Source organism: Microtus oregoni, unplaced genomic scaffold (assembly GCF_018167655.1).
Source record: "Microtus oregoni isolate MIOR12 unplaced genomic scaffold, Mior012 000012F_ref0000307, whole genome shotgun sequence".
Classification (NCBI taxonomy): Eukaryota; Metazoa; Chordata; class Mammalia; order Rodentia; family Cricetidae; genus Microtus; species Microtus oregoni.
This window is the reverse complement of record NW_024543071.1, coordinates 47201625-47220552: the sequence shown is the minus strand read 5'-3', so window position 1 is coordinate 47220552 and position 18928 is coordinate 47201625. Positions and strand designations below refer to the sequence as shown.

At 47.0% G+C, this 18928-nt stretch overlaps 1 protein-coding gene across 1 annotated transcript; it reads right to left on the bottom strand.

Annotated features, from left to right (window-relative positions):
- Positions 1-626: 626 nt before the first annotated feature.
- Positions 627-17639, bottom strand: Ms4a18 (membrane spanning 4-domains A18). The gene is made up of 7 exons (XM_041662101.1): positions 17518-17639; positions 13887-14357; positions 12048-12161; positions 9060-9116; positions 5643-5753; positions 4334-4447; positions 627-1140 (listed from the first exon to the last, which is right to left on the bottom strand). Exons 2-7 carry the CDS (start codon positions 14343-14345, stop codon positions 808-810), a joined length of 1188 nt encoding a protein of 395 aa, XP_041518035.1. The 5' UTR covers positions 14346-14357; positions 17518-17639; the 3' UTR covers positions 627-807.
- Between the last annotated feature and the right edge of the window lie 1289 nt (positions 17640-18928).

Here is an 18928-nt window from a genome sequence, read left to right as displayed (position 1 = left end):
AGCCAGGGTCACTCTAGTGAAAGAGGCTCTTTGGTCTTTGTAGATTCTTCAGCTGGAAACAGCCTTGGGCATGGGAAAGGAGCAGTGGTTATGCGGTGAAACAGCACCAGGAACATAGATCCTATCACTTGTGCATGTTGCCCATTGTAAGGACTCTGGGAAAAGACAGAAGGACAGAAGAGGGGGCTGGAGAGCAACGAGGGACTATGGTCTGAAAGGTCCTCTTATAGAGCCCCTTTGTACAGGTAACAGAGGGTTTGGAGTTTGCATCTCTACCACTACTCAATCTAGACAGCTTTTTCTTGGGCTTGGGTGGCTTGCTCGTTACAGTTCCAGCAGGCACCGTGGTGTCCATTTGCTGTTTCTCACACCCAGGAGTGCTGGGGACACACACCAGGGTCGGGCAGTTAATGTTCTTGGTGCTGCTCCCATGTTCCTCAGGTGGAGAGAGTTACCCTTCAGGATTAGAGTTGGGGGAGGGTAATTAGACAGTTGGCCTGTCTACTAGTCTAGTTTAGAATTGATTTCTCAACAGTAAGCATACAAGTGGAGCAACAGAAGAAAAAAAATGCAACTTTGTATGCACTTTGTTAAAGTTAAAAGACATTTAGAGTCAAGGGGAAACATTTATTTATTAAAAATTGCGTTAATAACATACAAAAGGAAAGCTTAAGAGTGAAGAGGGGGAAGTATGGGTGTTTATCTTGGCCTAGTGGTTATGCCATGGTCAAGGTCTCAGGTGTTTCATGTGGAAGCAAAGCTACTTGCATTGGTACTTCTGTGTCAGTGAAGCGGGCATTCCATCAGCTAGTTCTGGGCAAGATCAGCTCCATTTTTGTATGAGTGTTCAGGGAAAGCATTATTGGGGATGGTGGGCTGGACATTGAGCTGGACTGGGATGTTGGTGGCACTGTGTGGGCTGGTGGTATTGACAGGTCCATTGGTAGTGTTGACTGGTCCATTGGTAGTGTTGACTGGTCCATTGGTAGTGTTGACTGGTCCATTGGTAGTGTTGACTGGTCCATTGGTAGTGTTGAGTGGTCCATTGGTAGTGTTGACTGGTCCATTGGTCGAGTTGAATGGTCCGTTGGTTGTGTTGACAGTGTTGCTACTGAATATAGGTGAGATCACAGATATGTTCTGAAAGACCAAGGAAATCATCAGTGTCCTCTGAACTTCAAGAAAGGCAATAATTTCTTTCCTGTCCTCTTTCCATGGGGTAGGCTGGGCTTGGCCACACATGACTTTCTTTGGCTAAGCAGACAGTAGTAATAGGGATATAAGTCAGGGCCTGTGAAGTGTTTGCCTACTGGGGCTTGATCTTTTTTTGCTGCTCATTGGAACAGAAAGCAGTCAGGACTGACCTGATGAATAATGAGATAAGTAGCCCAGGTTTTTTTCCCCCCTGTTCACAACCAGTTTGCCAACTACCAGACACATGTGTGTCTATCCAAGACCACTCAACCACTGGGTATCTCAGCAACTGACTGTTGATTCAGTGATCCCAGCAGATCAGAACTGTCTGTAAGGCCCAGAGGATCATGAGCTAAATGCCTGTTTTGTGAGCTATTACATCTTAGGGCTGTATTTCTGGAGTTACCAATGGGTAAATTTTAGGCTTAAGAACAAATGTCAGATTAGGGTTAGACCCACACAGAAAGGATTGTGCCTATACAACCCTGTGCTAGGTAAGACTGTGCATGTGTTTATGTGTGTGTGCACAAGAGCATGGGCTTATGTGTGACTGTGTGTACCCATGTGTATAGTGACCAGAGATTGACACTGTGTGTCTTCCTCCATTGCTCTCCTTTCTTTCTTTCTTTCTTTCTTTCTTTCTTTCTTTCTTTCTTTCGGGTTTCTGTGTAGCTTTGGAGCCTGTCCTGGAACTCTTGTAGACCAGGCTGGCCTCAAACTCACAGAGATCCGCCTGCCTCTGCCTACCAAGTGCTGGGATTAAAGGCGTGTGCCACCACTGCCTGGCTCTCCACTTTATTTTTGAGACAAGGTCTCTCATTGGATCACTGGAGCCCAGTGACTGACTAGATTGGTGGGCCTGTGAGCTCCATCTATCTGTGTTTGTGCTGCCTTTCCTGACCCCCAGTGCTGGGGTTACAGATGTATGCTGCAGAAACTGCCCTTTGATGTGAGTGCTGGGGGATCCGAACTCAGGTCCTCAAGCTTATACAGCCAGCACTTTACTGACTGAATCATGTCTCCAGCCTTTAGTGAGGTTACACTGAAAAGCTTCTAAAAATCTTATGGGCTTAGTCCTGGAGAAGCCTGATCTCCAAATAGGTGTTTAAATAGGTAGATTTATAGAGAGGTCTGGTAAAACACAACTAAAGACAAGGCTTTTGTTTAGTTGCAAAAGCCATAATCTGGCACATTTGGCATCCCCAGGGATTTTGAGGGACTTGTATTAACAAAAAGACCATTAAATATGAACTGATGTTATTCCAAGTACAAATATGATTGATAATTGCCCATCTTTCTAAAGATGAAAAGGTGAACTATATGAGAAAGGGAAGATGCTGCTGGCAGTAGAGCCAAGAGACTAGAGGTGGAGATCCCAGGGAATGGTGGGTTAGGGAGACACACCAGGAGGCAGTACAAAATAATGGCGGGTCCTTCCTCAAGCTGAACATTCCTAACCAGGGAAGATTCTCTGTCCCCATGTGGGCCATATTGCTTCTCAGGATTAAATTTTAAAAATTATTTTGTGTGTATGGGTGTTTTGCCTGTACATATGAGTATGCACTGTGTGTGTCTGGTGCCTGCAGAGTGCAGAAGAAGCCATGAGATCCCCTGGGATTAGAGTTACAGACAGTTGTGAGCTGCCCTGTGGGTGCTGGGAAATGAATCTGGGTCCCCCAGAAGACCAGTCGGTGCTTTCAACCACCGATTCATCTCTCTAGACTTCTCCATAGGATCTTAGAATTTGACGGTGCAGTGACTGTTCTGAGCCTCCTATAAGGTCCTTCTCTATTGAATGGGAAAGTATACTTGAGTTATCTGGTTCTTGTCTCACTAGACTCTGTTGGGTATGTTAATAGAAATTGTTTTTTATTATTATTGCCATTTGTTAAAGACAGAGTCTCATATAGTTCAGGTTGCCCTCAAACTTGCTAAGTAGCCAAGGATGGCATTGAACTTCTGATTCTCCTGCCTCTACCTCCCACCTTCTGGGGTTATAGGCCTTGCACTACCATGCCTGGTTCATGCAGTGCTGGAGAACAAATCCAGGGCTTCTGGCGTGCCAACCAAACTCTCAGCCTGCATTCTCAGTCTCAAGGTTACTTTTAGTTTCTAGCTTACTGTGCCAAGAAGAATCATATTCCAAAACTGGACCCTGGACTTCAAGCATGGCAATGGAATTGGATGCTTGGGACTCCTGGGCTGGGGATAAACATGGTTTGCTTTTTTTTTTTTTAAAAAAAAAAAAAAAGATTTATTTATTATGTATACAATGTTCTGCCTGTACACCAGAAGAGGGCGCCATGTGGTTGCTGGAAATTGAACTCAGGACCTCTGGAAGAACAGTCAGTGCTCTCCAGACCTGCCTTTTTTTTTTTTTTTTTTTTTTTTTTTTAGAAGTGTTAGTTCTCCTATTCATGCCTCTTGGATGACTTTGTAGTTTTTTCTCCCCAGAGCCAGAGCTTTTCCTCTGCTCCCAGGCTCTGAGTTTGGCCACCTGAGTGGCTTTGGCCATAGGACATCAGCAAGCAGGGCACAAGCCAGGACTAGAGTGCTTGCCTGTGAGGAATTACATGTCTTGCTGTGCTGGGAATCCAGCCACCTTGGGAAGAAACTCAAGCTGACATACTGGAGGATGAGAAAAGTCAGCAGAGATTGACTAACCCACTAAGAGCCCTGGACACCAGCCTTCCTGAAGCCTGTTAGCAGCTGGGTGCAGATTAAAGAGTGAGGCTATGTGAGATGAACCGAGGAGCAAATCATGTATTACCTACACATGGATGACACGCAGAATCCAGAACCAAGTCAATCAGTGGTTCTCAACCTAGTGCTTGACCCTTTAATACAGTTCCTCGTGTTGTGGGGACCCCCAACCATGAAATTATTTTGTTGCTACTTTATAACTGTAATTTTGCTACCATTATTAATTGTAATGTAAATATCTAATATGTGACCCCCACAGGTTGAGAGCTGCCGAAGTAAATGCTTGCTATTTTAAGGTACTTGGTTTCGGTGTAGTTTGTTACGCAGCAGAACTTGCCTGATACACCCTTTCAGTCCTTCTTTTCTCAAACTTAACCTCCTCTTGCTAAACCTCCCCAGAGTGACTCTGATTCATGGAATAAAGCCCAACACTTACCTCAAAATGGGCCCAGCAGACAGCCTGGCACCCAAAATGTGAGACCACACAGGTGATGATGAATTCCAGGAGGACGAAGGGGAAGAGAGCTCCAGAGATCGCGTTCAAACAACTCTAGGGGCAGAGAGGAAATGGGGACTTTTCAGTCATCAGGGTTGACTGGATGATAGTCTGTATTTGTAGCTCTCCTAAAGCAAATGTCCCTTGCCTCGTCTGGAAAACTGGAGACCCCTCTGTGTGTGGTTTCCTGGACATAGACGTGACCTTTATGTGCCTTCACCATATCCATCCCGTACACCTCAGCTTCCTCCTGTCAGCCACTGCATTTTTTTTATTGTGGACTTTTGTGGCCTTAGGAGCCCACTCTGTTTATACCTCAAGCCTGAAGCTCAAACAACCCCCTGGAGAGCAGTCTTCCATTGGTGGCTGATAGGGTTGGTATGTAAGCACCCCAGATTCCTTGCCCTGAGGTCATGTTTACTTCCTCTCTCTACACAAACTACTTGCTTTAAAGTTTGTTTCTGAGATGATGAACCCTAACAAATGCCCTGACTGTGAACCGGTATGAGGGGCTGGGGTCCTTACTGTGAATTGGTGATGTACCAGTGAGGTCGGGACCTTTTGGCTTCTGGCTGTCTTAGCTCCATCTCCGTGGTCTGAATCAGAGCTTTGAGAGCAGGACTGAGCTCAGGGTGCTTCCTGTCATTTCCCTACCCATAGTGCATTGTGGAGGCAGGGTTCTAGGAGTACTTCTCCTCCTTAGTCTTCCCCTTCAGCAGAAGATGGGATCCCAGGGTTTGGTTTCAGGCCTCTTGGAATCCTAAATTTCTGTTCTACATGACCCCAGTCTACCTCTTTGTCAGTCCATCCTGTGGACTAGGGCTGAACTCCAGATGCTAACAACCTTGCATGGTTTCCTGCCATGTCCTGTCATTGGACTAGGCTTCTTCTGGAGCCTACAGGGAAGCTCTCCTTTTGAGGACTGCCCTCACACCTGTAGATGGGTCTCTTGCTCGGCCACGTTTCTGTGGTCAGCTTGATTAGTCCTGAAGGAGGACCAGGTTTCAGCTTGAGACAAGCAACCACATCTCCACTCCCAAGACATTTTGTCTCTTAATCTCAGAGTCCTCACTGTGGTGTGAAGAACATTATGATTGCCATAGCAGTTGCAGGATTTTGGAGGAAGTTCTGCAACTTATGGATCATATTAGGATGGAATTCTGTTGCATTTCCTTCCTGTTCAAGGAGCAACCACGTAAGCCCTCCTGATCCCGAAGAAACATTGGGTTCAGTCAGCTGTAATGCTCACCATCAGTGAACCATTTTGCGAGCTGGAAAAACGCAGATCCAAAATGATAATGATGATACCAAGAAGGGAAAAGATGGAGCTGACGACATTCATGCCGATGCTGGCGTTCACCTGAAGGACATTAAGGGAGGGGAATGGTGAGCAAAGGTTTTCAAGGCTCAGCATTTGGGAAGACTTAGGATGCAGGACAAAATGGGAGCAGGGCAGAAAGGAGAGGACCAGGCTGGTTGGGACAGAAGTCTGTTCATTTACCCCAGAATAGTGAGATAATGATTGTTTATGCCGTGACTCTTTAGGGCAGGAACTACCCACTGGGGGCATCTCACCACCTGGCTAAGCAACTGAGGCAGGCAATGAGATTGGAAAGCTGTTTGGAGGCAAGGGGAGGTTGCTGGCCTGCTCTGCAGAAGAAAGAAGCAAGGACACCAAACCTGCCTTGAGAAGAGACAGTAGGAAGCTAAGGAGGCTGAGGGTGAGCCTGGGGCTGGAGCCAGGCTTGGCATGCTTGGCTGGGAAAGATTTTCTGATGTGAGGGCTCTAGCCACTGTGTTGAGATGTTAACTGTTTGCTGTCTGTCTCTACTCAGGCGGCTTCCTTGAGTGGGGTTCTCAACATGTCACATCTGGGCTGAGTCTGGGGCAGCTGCCAGTTGTAGAAAGTGAAGCAGAGATTTCAGTTAGGAGTTAGTCATTTGATGGAGCCCGGAGAGGCCCCGGGAATGCCACGCCCCTTGCTTGGCAAGGGCATTGTTTCCCAGAGGATGTGGGCGGTGTTTGGTCAGCCCTGTTGGGACACTGAAGGACAATGTGAGATTACTTGATGTTGGGGAGTTGAGGGGTTGCTTCTTTTGAAGGCAAACCCAGGTAGTAGAAATTCGCATTGTAGATCAGGGATTAGGAATCGGGAAATGCTTTAGGGAATAACCCTGCCCTTCATTTCCCGTGTTCCTTAACAGACAGAAGCCATGTAGAGGAAGAAAGGGGAAGGAGGTCCTGGAACCAGCTCTACATTTATGCTGAGGCCTCTAACGGTTGCAGCATAGGTCAACAGACGACCGGGCTCTTCTCTGGCAGTTGAGATGAAGAACAGCACTTCAAAGGTTCAAGGGGACTGAGGGATCTATGCTTTATGGTTGGGGCTACAACTGTTGCAGACATACTGTTTAGGTCCAGTTAATGAAAAAGGTACCTTAGGGAGATGACTGCAATACATACCCGTCTCCAGCTGGCCCAGGTCTGGCTTTCTGTTTAATGCAGAACACCCCCAGGGCATTGTACAGAAAATTCTCATGACTTTTCTAAATTGCTAAATGCTTTTTGTTTGTTGTTTTGTTTTGGGATATGATGCATTATGTAGCAGTAGCAAATGCAATAGGTTTCAGCACAGCTTTAGAACTAGAGAATTCTGATCTCAAATCCCGGTTCTGTCACATATTCATTGTGTGATTTTAGGCAAAACCTGACCTTTCTCTTGATGGGGCAAAGGTTCCTCCATCTTGTCTCATGGAGCCATCTTTAATTTAACTTGAAACTACCCTCCTTCCTACCCCTACCTGATGGAGGAAGGTCATTGGCTAATAAAGGCACTGCCCTGGCCCATTTTATTGGTTAGAGGATAGGTGGGAGGAGTAAACAGAACAAAATGCTGGGAGGAAGAGGAAGTGAGGTCAGAGACTCCACAGCTCTGCAGATGATATGATAGTGTATATAAGTGACCCCAAAAACTCTACCAAAAAACTCCTACAGCTGATAAACACCTTTAGTAATGTGGCAGGATAGAAGATCAACTCCAAATAATCAGTTGCTTTCCTATACACAGCTCTACATTTATGCTGAGGCCTCTAACGGCTCCTGGCTCCTGGGCAGACGCACGCTATGAAGCTCCGACCCAGGATGGACATAGGCTAGAATCTTCCTGGTAAGCGCACCTTGGGGTGCCATACACAGATGATTAGAGATGGGCTAAATTAATATGTGAGAATTAGCCTAGAAGAGAATGCGCCAAGCAGTGCTTAAAAGAATACAGTGTCTGTGTAATTATTTTGGGGCATAAGCTAGCCGGGCAGGCGGCTGGGGTGTTGGGGACGCAGCCCCGCCACCGCCCTTATTACTTCACCTACCATGAAAAGTCCTGTGGAAAGCTCCAAGTCTTGTTCTAGAAACCCAGGGTTTTGGTGCTTGTAGAAGTCCAAGCTCCTCTGACACCCCCTCAAAAAGAGTTATATGATCTGTTGCCTCTGAAGGTAACCCTGGTTAAGGGACTTTCTATTTATGGCACAAAAGAAATGTTGGCCATGACTGCTGAGCCAGTGTCTGGGATCCACGTGAGACATCACCAGACTCCCTTTGTTTGTTCAGGGGTATGCATGCGTGGTGGCCATCTTGGCTGTCTTTGCTATGTGGCTCTTTGTGTGTCTATGTGTTTCTGTCAGTTCTGTTTCCCTGTTTTGGCCAGTGGCTTTCTCTGGCCCCTCCCTACACACTTAAGACCTGTACCCTTTTGTTGGGGATCTGAATCCTTTTGGCTCTGCCAGTTGCCCAGTGAAACCTCAAAGCTCCTTCCTGTTCCACTCCTAGAGCCTTCTCTTGCTTTGTTGTTTGACTCCTAGGACATGTGTGGTGGTGGGGTGGAGGTCTCTCATCTAGGGACCCCTGCCATCTAAGCAGAATGCACACATGGAGGGAGAAATAGTTCCCCAAGCTGTGAACGCCCTCCCCTCCCTCCCCTACCTGCTCTAAGCAGCCTTGGGGATGGGGGAAAATTCCCCAGGATTGTGCCTGGTAGGATAAGAAGTATTTCCTGAGTCTTGGTATGAGTACAGGGTCATGGACCAAATCCCATAACCCTCAGGCCCTGACCTGGGAGCATGGAGGAAGACGCGTGCAGGTGATAGCTAGAGTGACTACGGACCTGCACCCCATGTTCCATTTTGTCCATTGCTCACTGATGCCTGCTTCAGAGGTCTGACTGTGTTGGAGAAATGAGACAGGAGTACAGAGTTTACAGTTCTATGCATGCTCCGAAGCCAGGCTCCCTAGCTGCCGAGAACAAGGGAATTTCCATTGTAAAAACTGAGCTTGGAAAACAGACTAGATTAACAGTTGGGCCCTGCACTTTAAATTTCATGGCCAGTTATGTAAAATAAGGGATTAATTCAGTCAAGTAAATGGTCCTTAGGGCCTCTTTAAGACTCATGGGTCATGGCCGGGCGGTGGTGGCGCACGCCTTTAATCCCAGCACTCGGGAGGCAGAGGCAGGCGGATCTCTGTGAGTTCGAGACCAGCCTGGTCTACAAGAGCTAGTTCCAGGACAGGCTCCAAAACCACAGAGAAACCCTGTCTCGAAAAACTTAAAAAAAAAAAAATTAAAAAAAAAAAAAGACTCATGGGTCATTAAAGAAATGGCATTATGACTTACCATGCAACTGTTGGCACACTTTTCAGCGCAGACTGAGAGGGATCCAGAGATGATAAACTACATAAACATAAAAAAAATGTGTTTTTAAATTCCAAACATTGTGTTTCCCACGCATGTAAATCTGTGAGCTTCCTCTTGACAATATCACTGTCTCCAACCTACCAAATATTGTGGCGCTCGGATCCCTGCAGGTCATGTAGGATGCCCTAAGTCATTCCTTATCGCCACCGTCTGACTAGGTCTCCTCAAGAGCACAGTGGGCCATACCATGTCCAAACTCACTCACTGCTCACACTGTCCTGTCTTTGAATACGATCGCATCCTGGGAAATTAGGGGCAGGGTAGCATGGTGGTCATTGTACTGAGGCTGGGAGAGAGGATACTGGGGGTCCTGCTTTGTATCTGCTACTAATTCATCTTGCTGTGCCCCTGGACCAGCCTGAGAGTCCTAACAAGGCCCCCGTTTTCACACAGTTGATCTCTCTGAGTTATTGTTGAAGTCTTTTCCTTCTCACCTGTGAAAGTGGCCATTGCAGGAACCATAGCTCCTACTCACACCGCTTCATTCTGTACTACCAAGGACAGAACCCGGGGTCTTGGATGTGCTGGGCAAATATTTTACCACTAAGCCACCTCCCCCGCACTAGGTATCTTTCTTTAGGGATCACTGAGTGAAACATTTCTAAACGGTCAAGTGTGCTACCCTTGTGCAGTCAGAAGGGAGAGCTGAAATGCATGGTCGGAAATCTTTAAAGAAAGTAGGCTCCCCCTAGATCATTGAGTTTGGAGGACTGGGACCTAAAACTAAACTGAAACCCAAGAACTTGGCGGGGGGGAGCACAAAACCAGTGTGCTGTGACGAGGGAATGAACTAGAACCGCGTGTGCTTTCATGGTGTCTTCAATAGTGGATGATACGAGAGCCTCTATAGAAATTCCAGCACACCTGAAAGTCACTAGAATTAATAAGGAAGTACAGTTATTTCACCAGATAGAAGATCAATGTGCAGATGTCAACTGTTTAGAGGGGGTGGTGGTACTGAAGCAGGCCAATCTCTGTTAGTTCATGGGCCGCCTGGTTTATAGTGAATTCTGTGCTAGCCAGGGGCTGCTACCTGGTGAGACCCTATCGCTAAGAAAAAAGAAAAGTCAACTGTATAGTCATAAACCATCAGTGAGCCATTTGAGAATGTGCTTCAAAACATACTCATGCAAGCATTAGGGAATAATTTAAAATAGACAAAATTGACATACAAATAAAAATATCACATTTATTTGTGTGTGTGTGTGTGTCACGGCTCAGGAAGCTCAGAAAAATACAAGGTCTGAAAAGCTGAGCAAACTCTTTTTTTGGAGGGTGGGGTAGGAGTCTTTTTGTTTCCTTTTGGAAATTGTTTGTCTTACTGACTTTTTTGCTTGTTTGTCTTGATTTTCATTTTTAAAAATTTTTTGAGAGAGAGAGAGAGGGAAAGAGGGGGGACTAGAAAGAGAGGGAAAGAGAGGGAGAATGTGTGAGAGTACTGAGCGTTATAAAGTTGAGTTGGTAGGGAGGTGGGAAGGTCCTCGGAGGAGTTGGGGGAGGAGAAAACCATGATCAAATACATCATATAAAAAAATTTAAAAGTCACTTGCTGGGGAGGAAGAAACTCTTTAGTGGAGTGTCTACAAGTTTTGGAAGCAGATCAGGGAATGTAGTTTTTGGGAGTCATCACTCATGTGGGCATGAGCTTTTCAGTGGCACAGCTGCCTGGATAAGTCAGAAAAATATCCCAAGATCCCCATTAGCCTGCCCTTTGATAAGCCCAGAAGCTTAACCCATCTCAGCAGGCACGATCTCAGTCTTCACCCAGTTTCTGCCTCTTGAGAGCCCCTAGACCAGCAGCTCCCCGGGCTTTTCCTGGTGTTGGAAATACCTCTCACTTTTCCTGGCAACCCAGGCTTGAAGGCTCTGCCTCTTTCTGTTTTTTAAAATCTTTCTATACTAAAACTCCTCTTAAACTCAGCCTTTATTGCCTGTAAGGTTTATATAAGTTTTCTAGGTAAGGAGTCACTGACCCAGTGGAAGTTTTGTGTGACCCTGACTGACCTGCACCCTAAATCCCAAGTTGACCTGTCCTTCTGAAGGGTTCTCCTCTTCCCCTGACTTTCACTTACACAGGGCTGTGCTTGCAAATGCCTGCCCCCTGCCCGTGAGATCTTTCCACAGCAGGGGAAGGCCTTGACCCTGGCTGCTTATCTGCAATAGTCAGTTTCCTATCACTGAATGGTTGGACAACTTGCTTAATTAATTCTTGAAAAATTTGCAGTTGCTCTTATGAATGGGAGGCAGATGCTGTGTGAAGCACGAACCTCTCTGGACTCCGACTTACATATATTAGGGATTAAGACGAGGATACGAGGGGTTAAAATTGCTCTAAGTGTTCAGTGCTGGAGGAAGAGAAGGCTGAAGCTTGGTGGCAGCCAGAGGAAGAGCTTGCCTCTGCCAACTTGTCAGGTGACTTTTCAGGGCAGTCTGGAGCTGAGGCAATGATGGGTCAGTGATGAATAGGACCACACCTTGGCCATAACTGCTTAGTCATGTGTACCCCTTATCCTCTACAGAAACCTTAAGAGTGAAACTGGGGGAGGTGTCACTGGGCCTCTTTCTTTCTCTTCTCACTGTGGTTACAGCGAATAAACCACCTTTCTTTTCTTTTTTGCTTTGACCTGTCTCTTCAGTTGGCCTGTTACAGGTGGTGAGTGGAGCCTGGCTTGTTAGTGCTGCATAGCTCAGGCTCTAATCCTAAAAACTCTGATAATAATATGGTACTAAATGTTTGCAGCCCAAACCTCCTTAGAGGCGGGAGGTGGTATTGCCAGGGTGTAGGCGGGCTCTTCAGCCTCAGCAGCGCCTGCAGACTTCGAAGCTGTAAGGGTTATATGACTGGGTGTAGGGTCCAAGGGTCCCCTCTGATGACCTAGAAAGGAGACCACATGGCCTTGTACTCACAGACAGTCCTCCCCAGACCAGGTACCCTGAGAGCCCCAGCACAGTACGGGTCCCGTATAGTTGAGGGTTGGCTGCAGAGGCAATATGAAACAGGCCAATGAGGATCTGGATGGCCTGTGGGGAGAACAGAGAGCAGACCGGTGAGAGTGGAACCCGACTGTGGGCTGCTGGCCTGGGCTTTAGCACCTTGCCTGTACCCCAGAGCCACTCGAGGTATTGGGGTTCATCTAGACCAACATCTAGACTAGACCACTGTCTCTGGTTTGGGGGGCCTGTTCCAGGTATGTTTTAAAGCTCCCCAGGTGGTACCAGTGGGTACCCTGGGCAATAAAAAGGGTAAGATGGTTCAGAGCAGTTTTCTTTGGAACTTGGATTTCCAAATATCTTCAGATAGTCGGTCACCAGAGCTAACACACATTTCACCAGTATTAATTGGGTAAAAATCACAAAATAATTATAATGCCCACGTAACATCGCCACATCACCTTCCTACATGCAATCCAAGTCTCCGCAGGCCCTTGGGATCAGCATTTGGATTCCTGAGACAGTTTTGCAGACTTTGGTCTAAAAGGTGTCTCTGATAAATTGGGGATACAAACAATGCTCTCTGTTCTTGACCCAACCTACTTATTTATTTCTACAGAGAGACAAGAAAGGAGGGTTTAGGTATGTATTAGCCCATTTACTGTTGGTGAAATAAAATACCAAATGCTGGGTAATTTGGGGAAAAAAGTCTATTTAGCTCACGGTTTTGGGACTGTCAGTTTAAGTTGCATAAGGCAGGCTCTGGTGAGGGCTTCCCTGGCTGTGTCACTGCGTGGTAAATAGTACCATGGTGAGAGTATTTGCAAGAGGGAGAGATTAAATAGTGAGACTGAAAGCCAGTCTTGCTCCCATGAGAACTATTAAGATTCTACAAAGACTAGCCCAGTGACCTATACCTCTCACTAGGCCCTACCCCCCAGGGTCTCTCTGGCTCTCAGCATCACCATACAAAGCTTCTGACATATTTGAAGCCTTGTAGGGCATAGACTAGCCAGATCCCCATTAGAGCAGGGTTTTGTTTGAGTCTGTCTCCTCCTGAACCTGCTCTTGTCCTCTTGCCTCTAGGAGGGTTGTGACTTCTCAAAGGAATCTGGGCCATCTGTACTCTTTGAGCCCCAAAACTGTGTATGTGTCTTCATGGAGATTGCTGGAAGGTACAGTTACAATAACTACCATGAAATAAATCCCCCCTTGGTGTTTGAGGTCCATGCCTTGGTCATCTCTGCATCTGTCTCCATGCTGAGTGAGCAAGTGCATTGAGAGAGAGGACTTGCTAGAAGCCAGCTGTCCTGTGAATCAGTCATCTTACTAGGAGTTGGCTGGCTTCTAGTGGCATAGGACTGATCTTGTTTCTGCCTCAAAAAGTAGAACGAAGCTGAACTTTTCAAAGTGTCAAATGAAACTAGAGGATGCAGGAAGGAGGCAGGATACCCTTAGTGGAGGGGGAAATCGGCCACCTCAGAGCTTGTAAGATATAGAGGAGCTTACTAGATCTTCTGATAGAAAAACAGCAGCCGAGGCTCTCAGAGGCCTGTGCCACTTGCCTGGGTCAATGGTCTTTTTAGTGAAACTGCTATTGAGCCTGGCCCCTGATCACTAGGAAACGGACCGCTCCCTTTATAGCCTCTCTAAGAGCCTATGGAGTGAAATGGGAGCAGAGGGATACAGGGTGGGACTGCCATTTGTGGGGTTGTCCCAGACCTAGCCTTTAGAACCTGCTACCCTCCTTTGCCCTCTGAACCCAGAGGCACCAGAAATAGGCTTACAAAGCTGGAGGGATGACGTCATACTCACCCCTAATGTTCTGACTTCTTCGTTAATGAATTTCTTGGGATTAAATTCAGGAAAGGACATAAAGGACGTGTTCCACTGGGGATAGCTTGAGGTCTGTGTTGGCCCCGGGACAGTGTTCAGGGGATTCTGAGGGTCTTCAGGCAGGACCTGGGCACTTGTTATTTCTGGTGAGTACTGGATCACTCCTGGTGGAGCCTGCACACCAGCCATTCCCATTGGATACTGGGGCACAGCGGGCTGGGCCTGCAGGCCTGTCATTCCTGCTGGGCTCTGGATCACAATGAGTGGGTTCTGTAAGTTTGCACTCCCTGTATTGTGCTGGAGCATGGTTGCTGGTGCCGGATAAGCGGTCATTTCCAAAGGCTTCTCCTGGCTTCCAGAGGCCACAGCATAGGTAGGCTGGACGGCATGGGCATTACTTGGGACAGTGACAGCAGACACACTCTGCTGTTTGTTCATGATGTAGAGATGCTACAAAACACACAAGATGCAATTTTCACTGACAAATCAACAATCCATCTTATCCCTCCCTGTGGCTATCATTGTCTTCACTAAAATGCAAGCCTACTGCACAAGACACATGTCTTTGGTTTCTGGAAGTTCATATTCTGGGGATACAATATTCACGTGATCTAGCCCTACTTGAAAATCTAGGTCTCTTAAAAATTATTTAGTTTATTTTTTTATGTATATGGGTTTTGCCTTCATGTATGTCTGTGCACCATGCGTGTCCCTGGAGCCTAAAGAAGCTGGAAGAGGGAACCAGAGTTCCTGCAACAGGGGTTACAGATGGTTGTGGGCTGCCATGCAGGTGCTGAGAACAGAACGACGTGGGCACTTTGTTACCCTCCTTTCATCTGTATCCCAGCTGCTGTTTCTGGCTACTGGTTGGGGCGGCCTGCCCCTTATAGCTCATGGTTTCCATCTCCAGCATTTGAGGCTGCTGGAGGAGAACAATGTGACCGTGGTCCTGACTTGACCTCTGATAAGGTAGACCTGGTGGATGTCTTGATTTTTCTGCGCTGGTGAGAAAGGATGTGTGGCAGGAAGCAGGCAGCCTCATTAGCACAACGAAGAGGTAGAAATAGTTCCCATTCAGATGAGGAACAACTCACCCGTCAACATTCACTTCTGTTTAATCTTATTGCACATAAACTGTACACTCCTTGCTGGCAGGATGCCACATGCTGCGGCACAAAATCCTGTTCTAGCCATATGCAAGCGGGAAGCTTCCTGGCCTCTCTAGATGACAAACTCAAGGTGCTCCACAGTGCTAGCAGGACCAGAGCGAGGAAAATGCCCCTAAGCGGCTCTACTCTAGTGCTGGCTGATGGACCTGCCCTCTCTACTACAGATGGTAAACCCCCAGACAAGGCAGCATCAGGGTCCAGAGGTTAGACAGCTCTGAGTCTGTTTCTCAGTTTCTGCTTTTATGACCTGGAGGTGCAAGAACGTTAGCTCCGTGGCCTGTCTGAGAAAGGTGGATATGGACAGCACTTTCCTTGGCGATTTCACTTCCAGCACAGGCGAGCACTCTCAGCTCGCCCATTGTTGAAGGGCGGCAGCCATCCATAACAGAAAGGCTCTCCTCTGAACCCTGCAGCCCCTAGACTCCAAGCTATTTCATCTCCAATACTAAGCCAAATGGATCTTCAAGTGTGGTCTTTAGGTCAGCAGTGCGAGTATCACTTGGTAAAATCTCAGCCAACCGTCCAGATGCTCTCTGTCTTCTACTGTGCCTCCTGGGTGACGCTGATGCTGGAAAAGTTTGTGACCCCCCAGTAGCACAGAAAGACTCCCTTTTTGGCAGAGTGCTCACCAAACATGCATGAAATCCTGGGTTCTACCCCCTGCACCAAAGAAACTGGGTGTGGTAGAACATGCTTAGGGTCCCAACACTTGGGAGGGGAAAACAGGAGATTTAGAAGTTCAAGGTCATCCTCTGCCATATAGTGATATTGAGGCCAGTCTGGGATACACGAGACCCTGTCTTGAGGCTAATCCAAGAAGACAACAGCAGCAACAACAAAACGCCTGCCAAGTAGGGTCTGTGCAGGCCTATGATACTAGCTCCTCAGGAGTCTGAGGCAGGAGGATTGCAAATCCAAGGCTTACTTGTTTATAGAGTAATTGCAAGACAATTTGGTCCACTTAATGAAACTCTGTCTCAAGATTAAAATTACATAAAAGTAAAAAGGTCTGGAAATGAAACTTGGTGACAGAACTGCTCAGTGCATAGGAGGCCCTGGATTCAACTCTTAGCACCCAATAAAAAAGTGAACAAGAGAAAGACCTGACAGCCAAGGAAGTCCCCGTGATGTCTCCCTCATCTCCACATCACCCATCTCTCCAGTAAGTCCCACGGGGACCAAGGGTTTTGAGTGGAGAAGACTAATTGCATAGCTCACTGGGTGGGGGGGGGACTTAGAATCTAGGCTTATTTCTGTAACACTGTTTTAACTTTTATAGAGGGGCACTGTGCCCATTGGGTGTTCAGCTGTGGGAACATACCATGTCAAGCATCACGTGCCATGTCTCCTTAAACTCTGAGCTTTCTCTCAGGAACCCCAAGTTTTCCAGGGAGGTGGCAGATAGCAGCAGCTATAGCAACTGCAAATGATTACTGATTATGTCTCATAGCCTTAGAGATAGGAAGCCGTTCCTCCAGCCATGTGCTGTTCCTATGGATATTTTGTAGAAGAACTGAGGGTCAGAGAGGTTAGCTAACCTGAACAGTCATGCAGAAAATGCTGAGGCTGAGGTTTGTTTTTGAGACAGGGTCTCATGTGCCCAGATTTTCCTGGAACTTGGTATGTAGCTAAGGATCCTCCTGCCTCCACTTCCCAAGTGCTGGGTCATGCACTACCATGCCCAGTTTATGTGGAGCTGAGAGTGCTTGTGTCAAACCCAGGCCTTTGTGCATCCCTAGGCAAACATTCTGCTAATGGAGCTAGCTGTAGCCCCAACCTGGTTTGGATGGAACATCTGTCTGTCTCTCTTTCAAAATAAATGCTATGCTGAATGCTCCTCTCTGTCGCATGCCATGGGAAGACAGGTTAGCTCTATCTCCCCCCACTTCCCCACACTTTATTTTTTTCAGAGAAGGTTCCTTGTTGTTCAGTGTTTGAAGAACAATATTGTCATATGGTCACAGACATGGCAATTGATATAGACAGCTAAGTACTAGACTGTGCTCCAGGGGACCCGATAGGAAAACATGGGAACAAACAAGTTTTTTTTCCCCCTACCAGTTCTTGGCTGAGGTCCTAAACAAACCTGACCACGTTGCATTGAACAGATGGGCTCGGGGAGAGGTCAGTCAGAATGCCCCCTGTCCCAGCCCTCTCCCAACACATTCAGCCTTCTTTCCTGGGATTACTTTGCTCAGACAGAGCTGGAACAGCTCCAGGGACCTGTCCTGACTCTTCAGCAGCCTGCCAGGTGCCGAAGCCATAGTCTCCAAGGTTGGGTTGTTGTAAGGTCTCACCATGCTTCAGTGCACTGTCTCCAGGGGACCCCTGACACCTGAAGCTCCTAAAGGATTTTTCCAGAGCTTACCCAGGTCTTTGGTCCCTCTTGGTAGGGTTCAAGTTCCGACAAGACCCTGTGAAGGAATGCCCAAAAGTCTTACCTTAAGTCCTGGCAAGTCTGTCTTCTTTAGGCTCTGACACTTTCTGCAGCTGCTTTGGAAATTCAAAAGTGCAAGGGGAGAAATAGCAGGTTTCTCTTTCAAGCTCCAAAGTCCTCCTGGGAGTTTCACTGAAAGCCAATGAATATAATGTCAGGCTCCCACCTTGAGTTTATCTACCCCTCAGAGTATTTATGGCCTCTCTAGAATAGGATTCTGGGGGAGTGTTCCTGCCAAAGTCTGCCTTTGAGGCAGATGTCACATGCAGAATGTCAGAATGTGATTGCACTTGGAGTTAGGGACCTTATAAAAAGGAATTAGGTTAAAATGAAGTTATCAGGGTGGGACCTAAACCAGCACCAATGGTGTCCTTATAAAAAGCAGACCTATGCCATGCCAGCAACCATGGGTCCAAGGCATGGTGTGTGTGTGTGTGTGTGTGTGTGTGTGTGTGTGAAGTATTCACTACACCAGAGCTGATATAAATGTTTTAATAAAGAATATACACAGTGGATAAAAACATAGAGGGAGAGGTAGGGAAGGAGAGGAAGGTGAGAAAGGGAAAGGGGAGGGGGAAAGAGAAGGTGGGAAAGGTGAGAGGGAAGGAGATGGGGAGGAGGAAGAGAGAGAACAAATTGTACCCTTAGTGAGGAATGGCCCCTTTTTATGACAGCTTAGAGAAGTTGTCTGGCCTTGGGCTGTGTGTGGTGACATGGGAAGAGGCTGTGGGCTGACAACACTGTCTTGTTGGGTAGTTGGAGAATACCACTCATCCTTCCCAAGACCACCCGTTTGGGCTGAGACACCAGGGCTTGTCAGGAGTTGGGCTGAACTGTTTTAAGACATCCCAAGCCCGAGCAGGCTCCAGGCATGTTGGGGAAAAGTAGGGTGAGGATACGGGCCAAAGAATCCCAAGCTAATTCCAAAAGATTCCAATTATATTTCTTTATTATAAGGGGCAAACTCACGGAACAGGAATGAGAAGTCCAACCTCAGGTGTGTAACACAGGAACCAGAGAAAGAGAGAGAGAGCGAGCGAGCACATGAGCCCTGGGCAGGCCTGCGGTTTTCTTTGTGTACCCAAATGTTCACACTCTAACCTGGTCCAGCCTCTTAAAGGTCATTGGCTGACGGAGGTTCCCCATTATCTCCCCCTTTTGTCTAAATAAGAGAGTTCCAAACCCAATACAAAACTATATACACTAGGAACAGATATCAAGTATAAAATTAGGATTACAACCAGCATAAACAATATTAAACAAGGAACATATGCTAAATGTTTTAATAAACGTTCTATCCTAAGGAGTCTAAGTCTTGCATCAGAAATGGCTTGGCTAAATCATAAGAGGAAGCTAACTACAACTATCTAATCTTCAGCCCCATCAAAGGCCTGAGAAGGGAGATAATATTACTT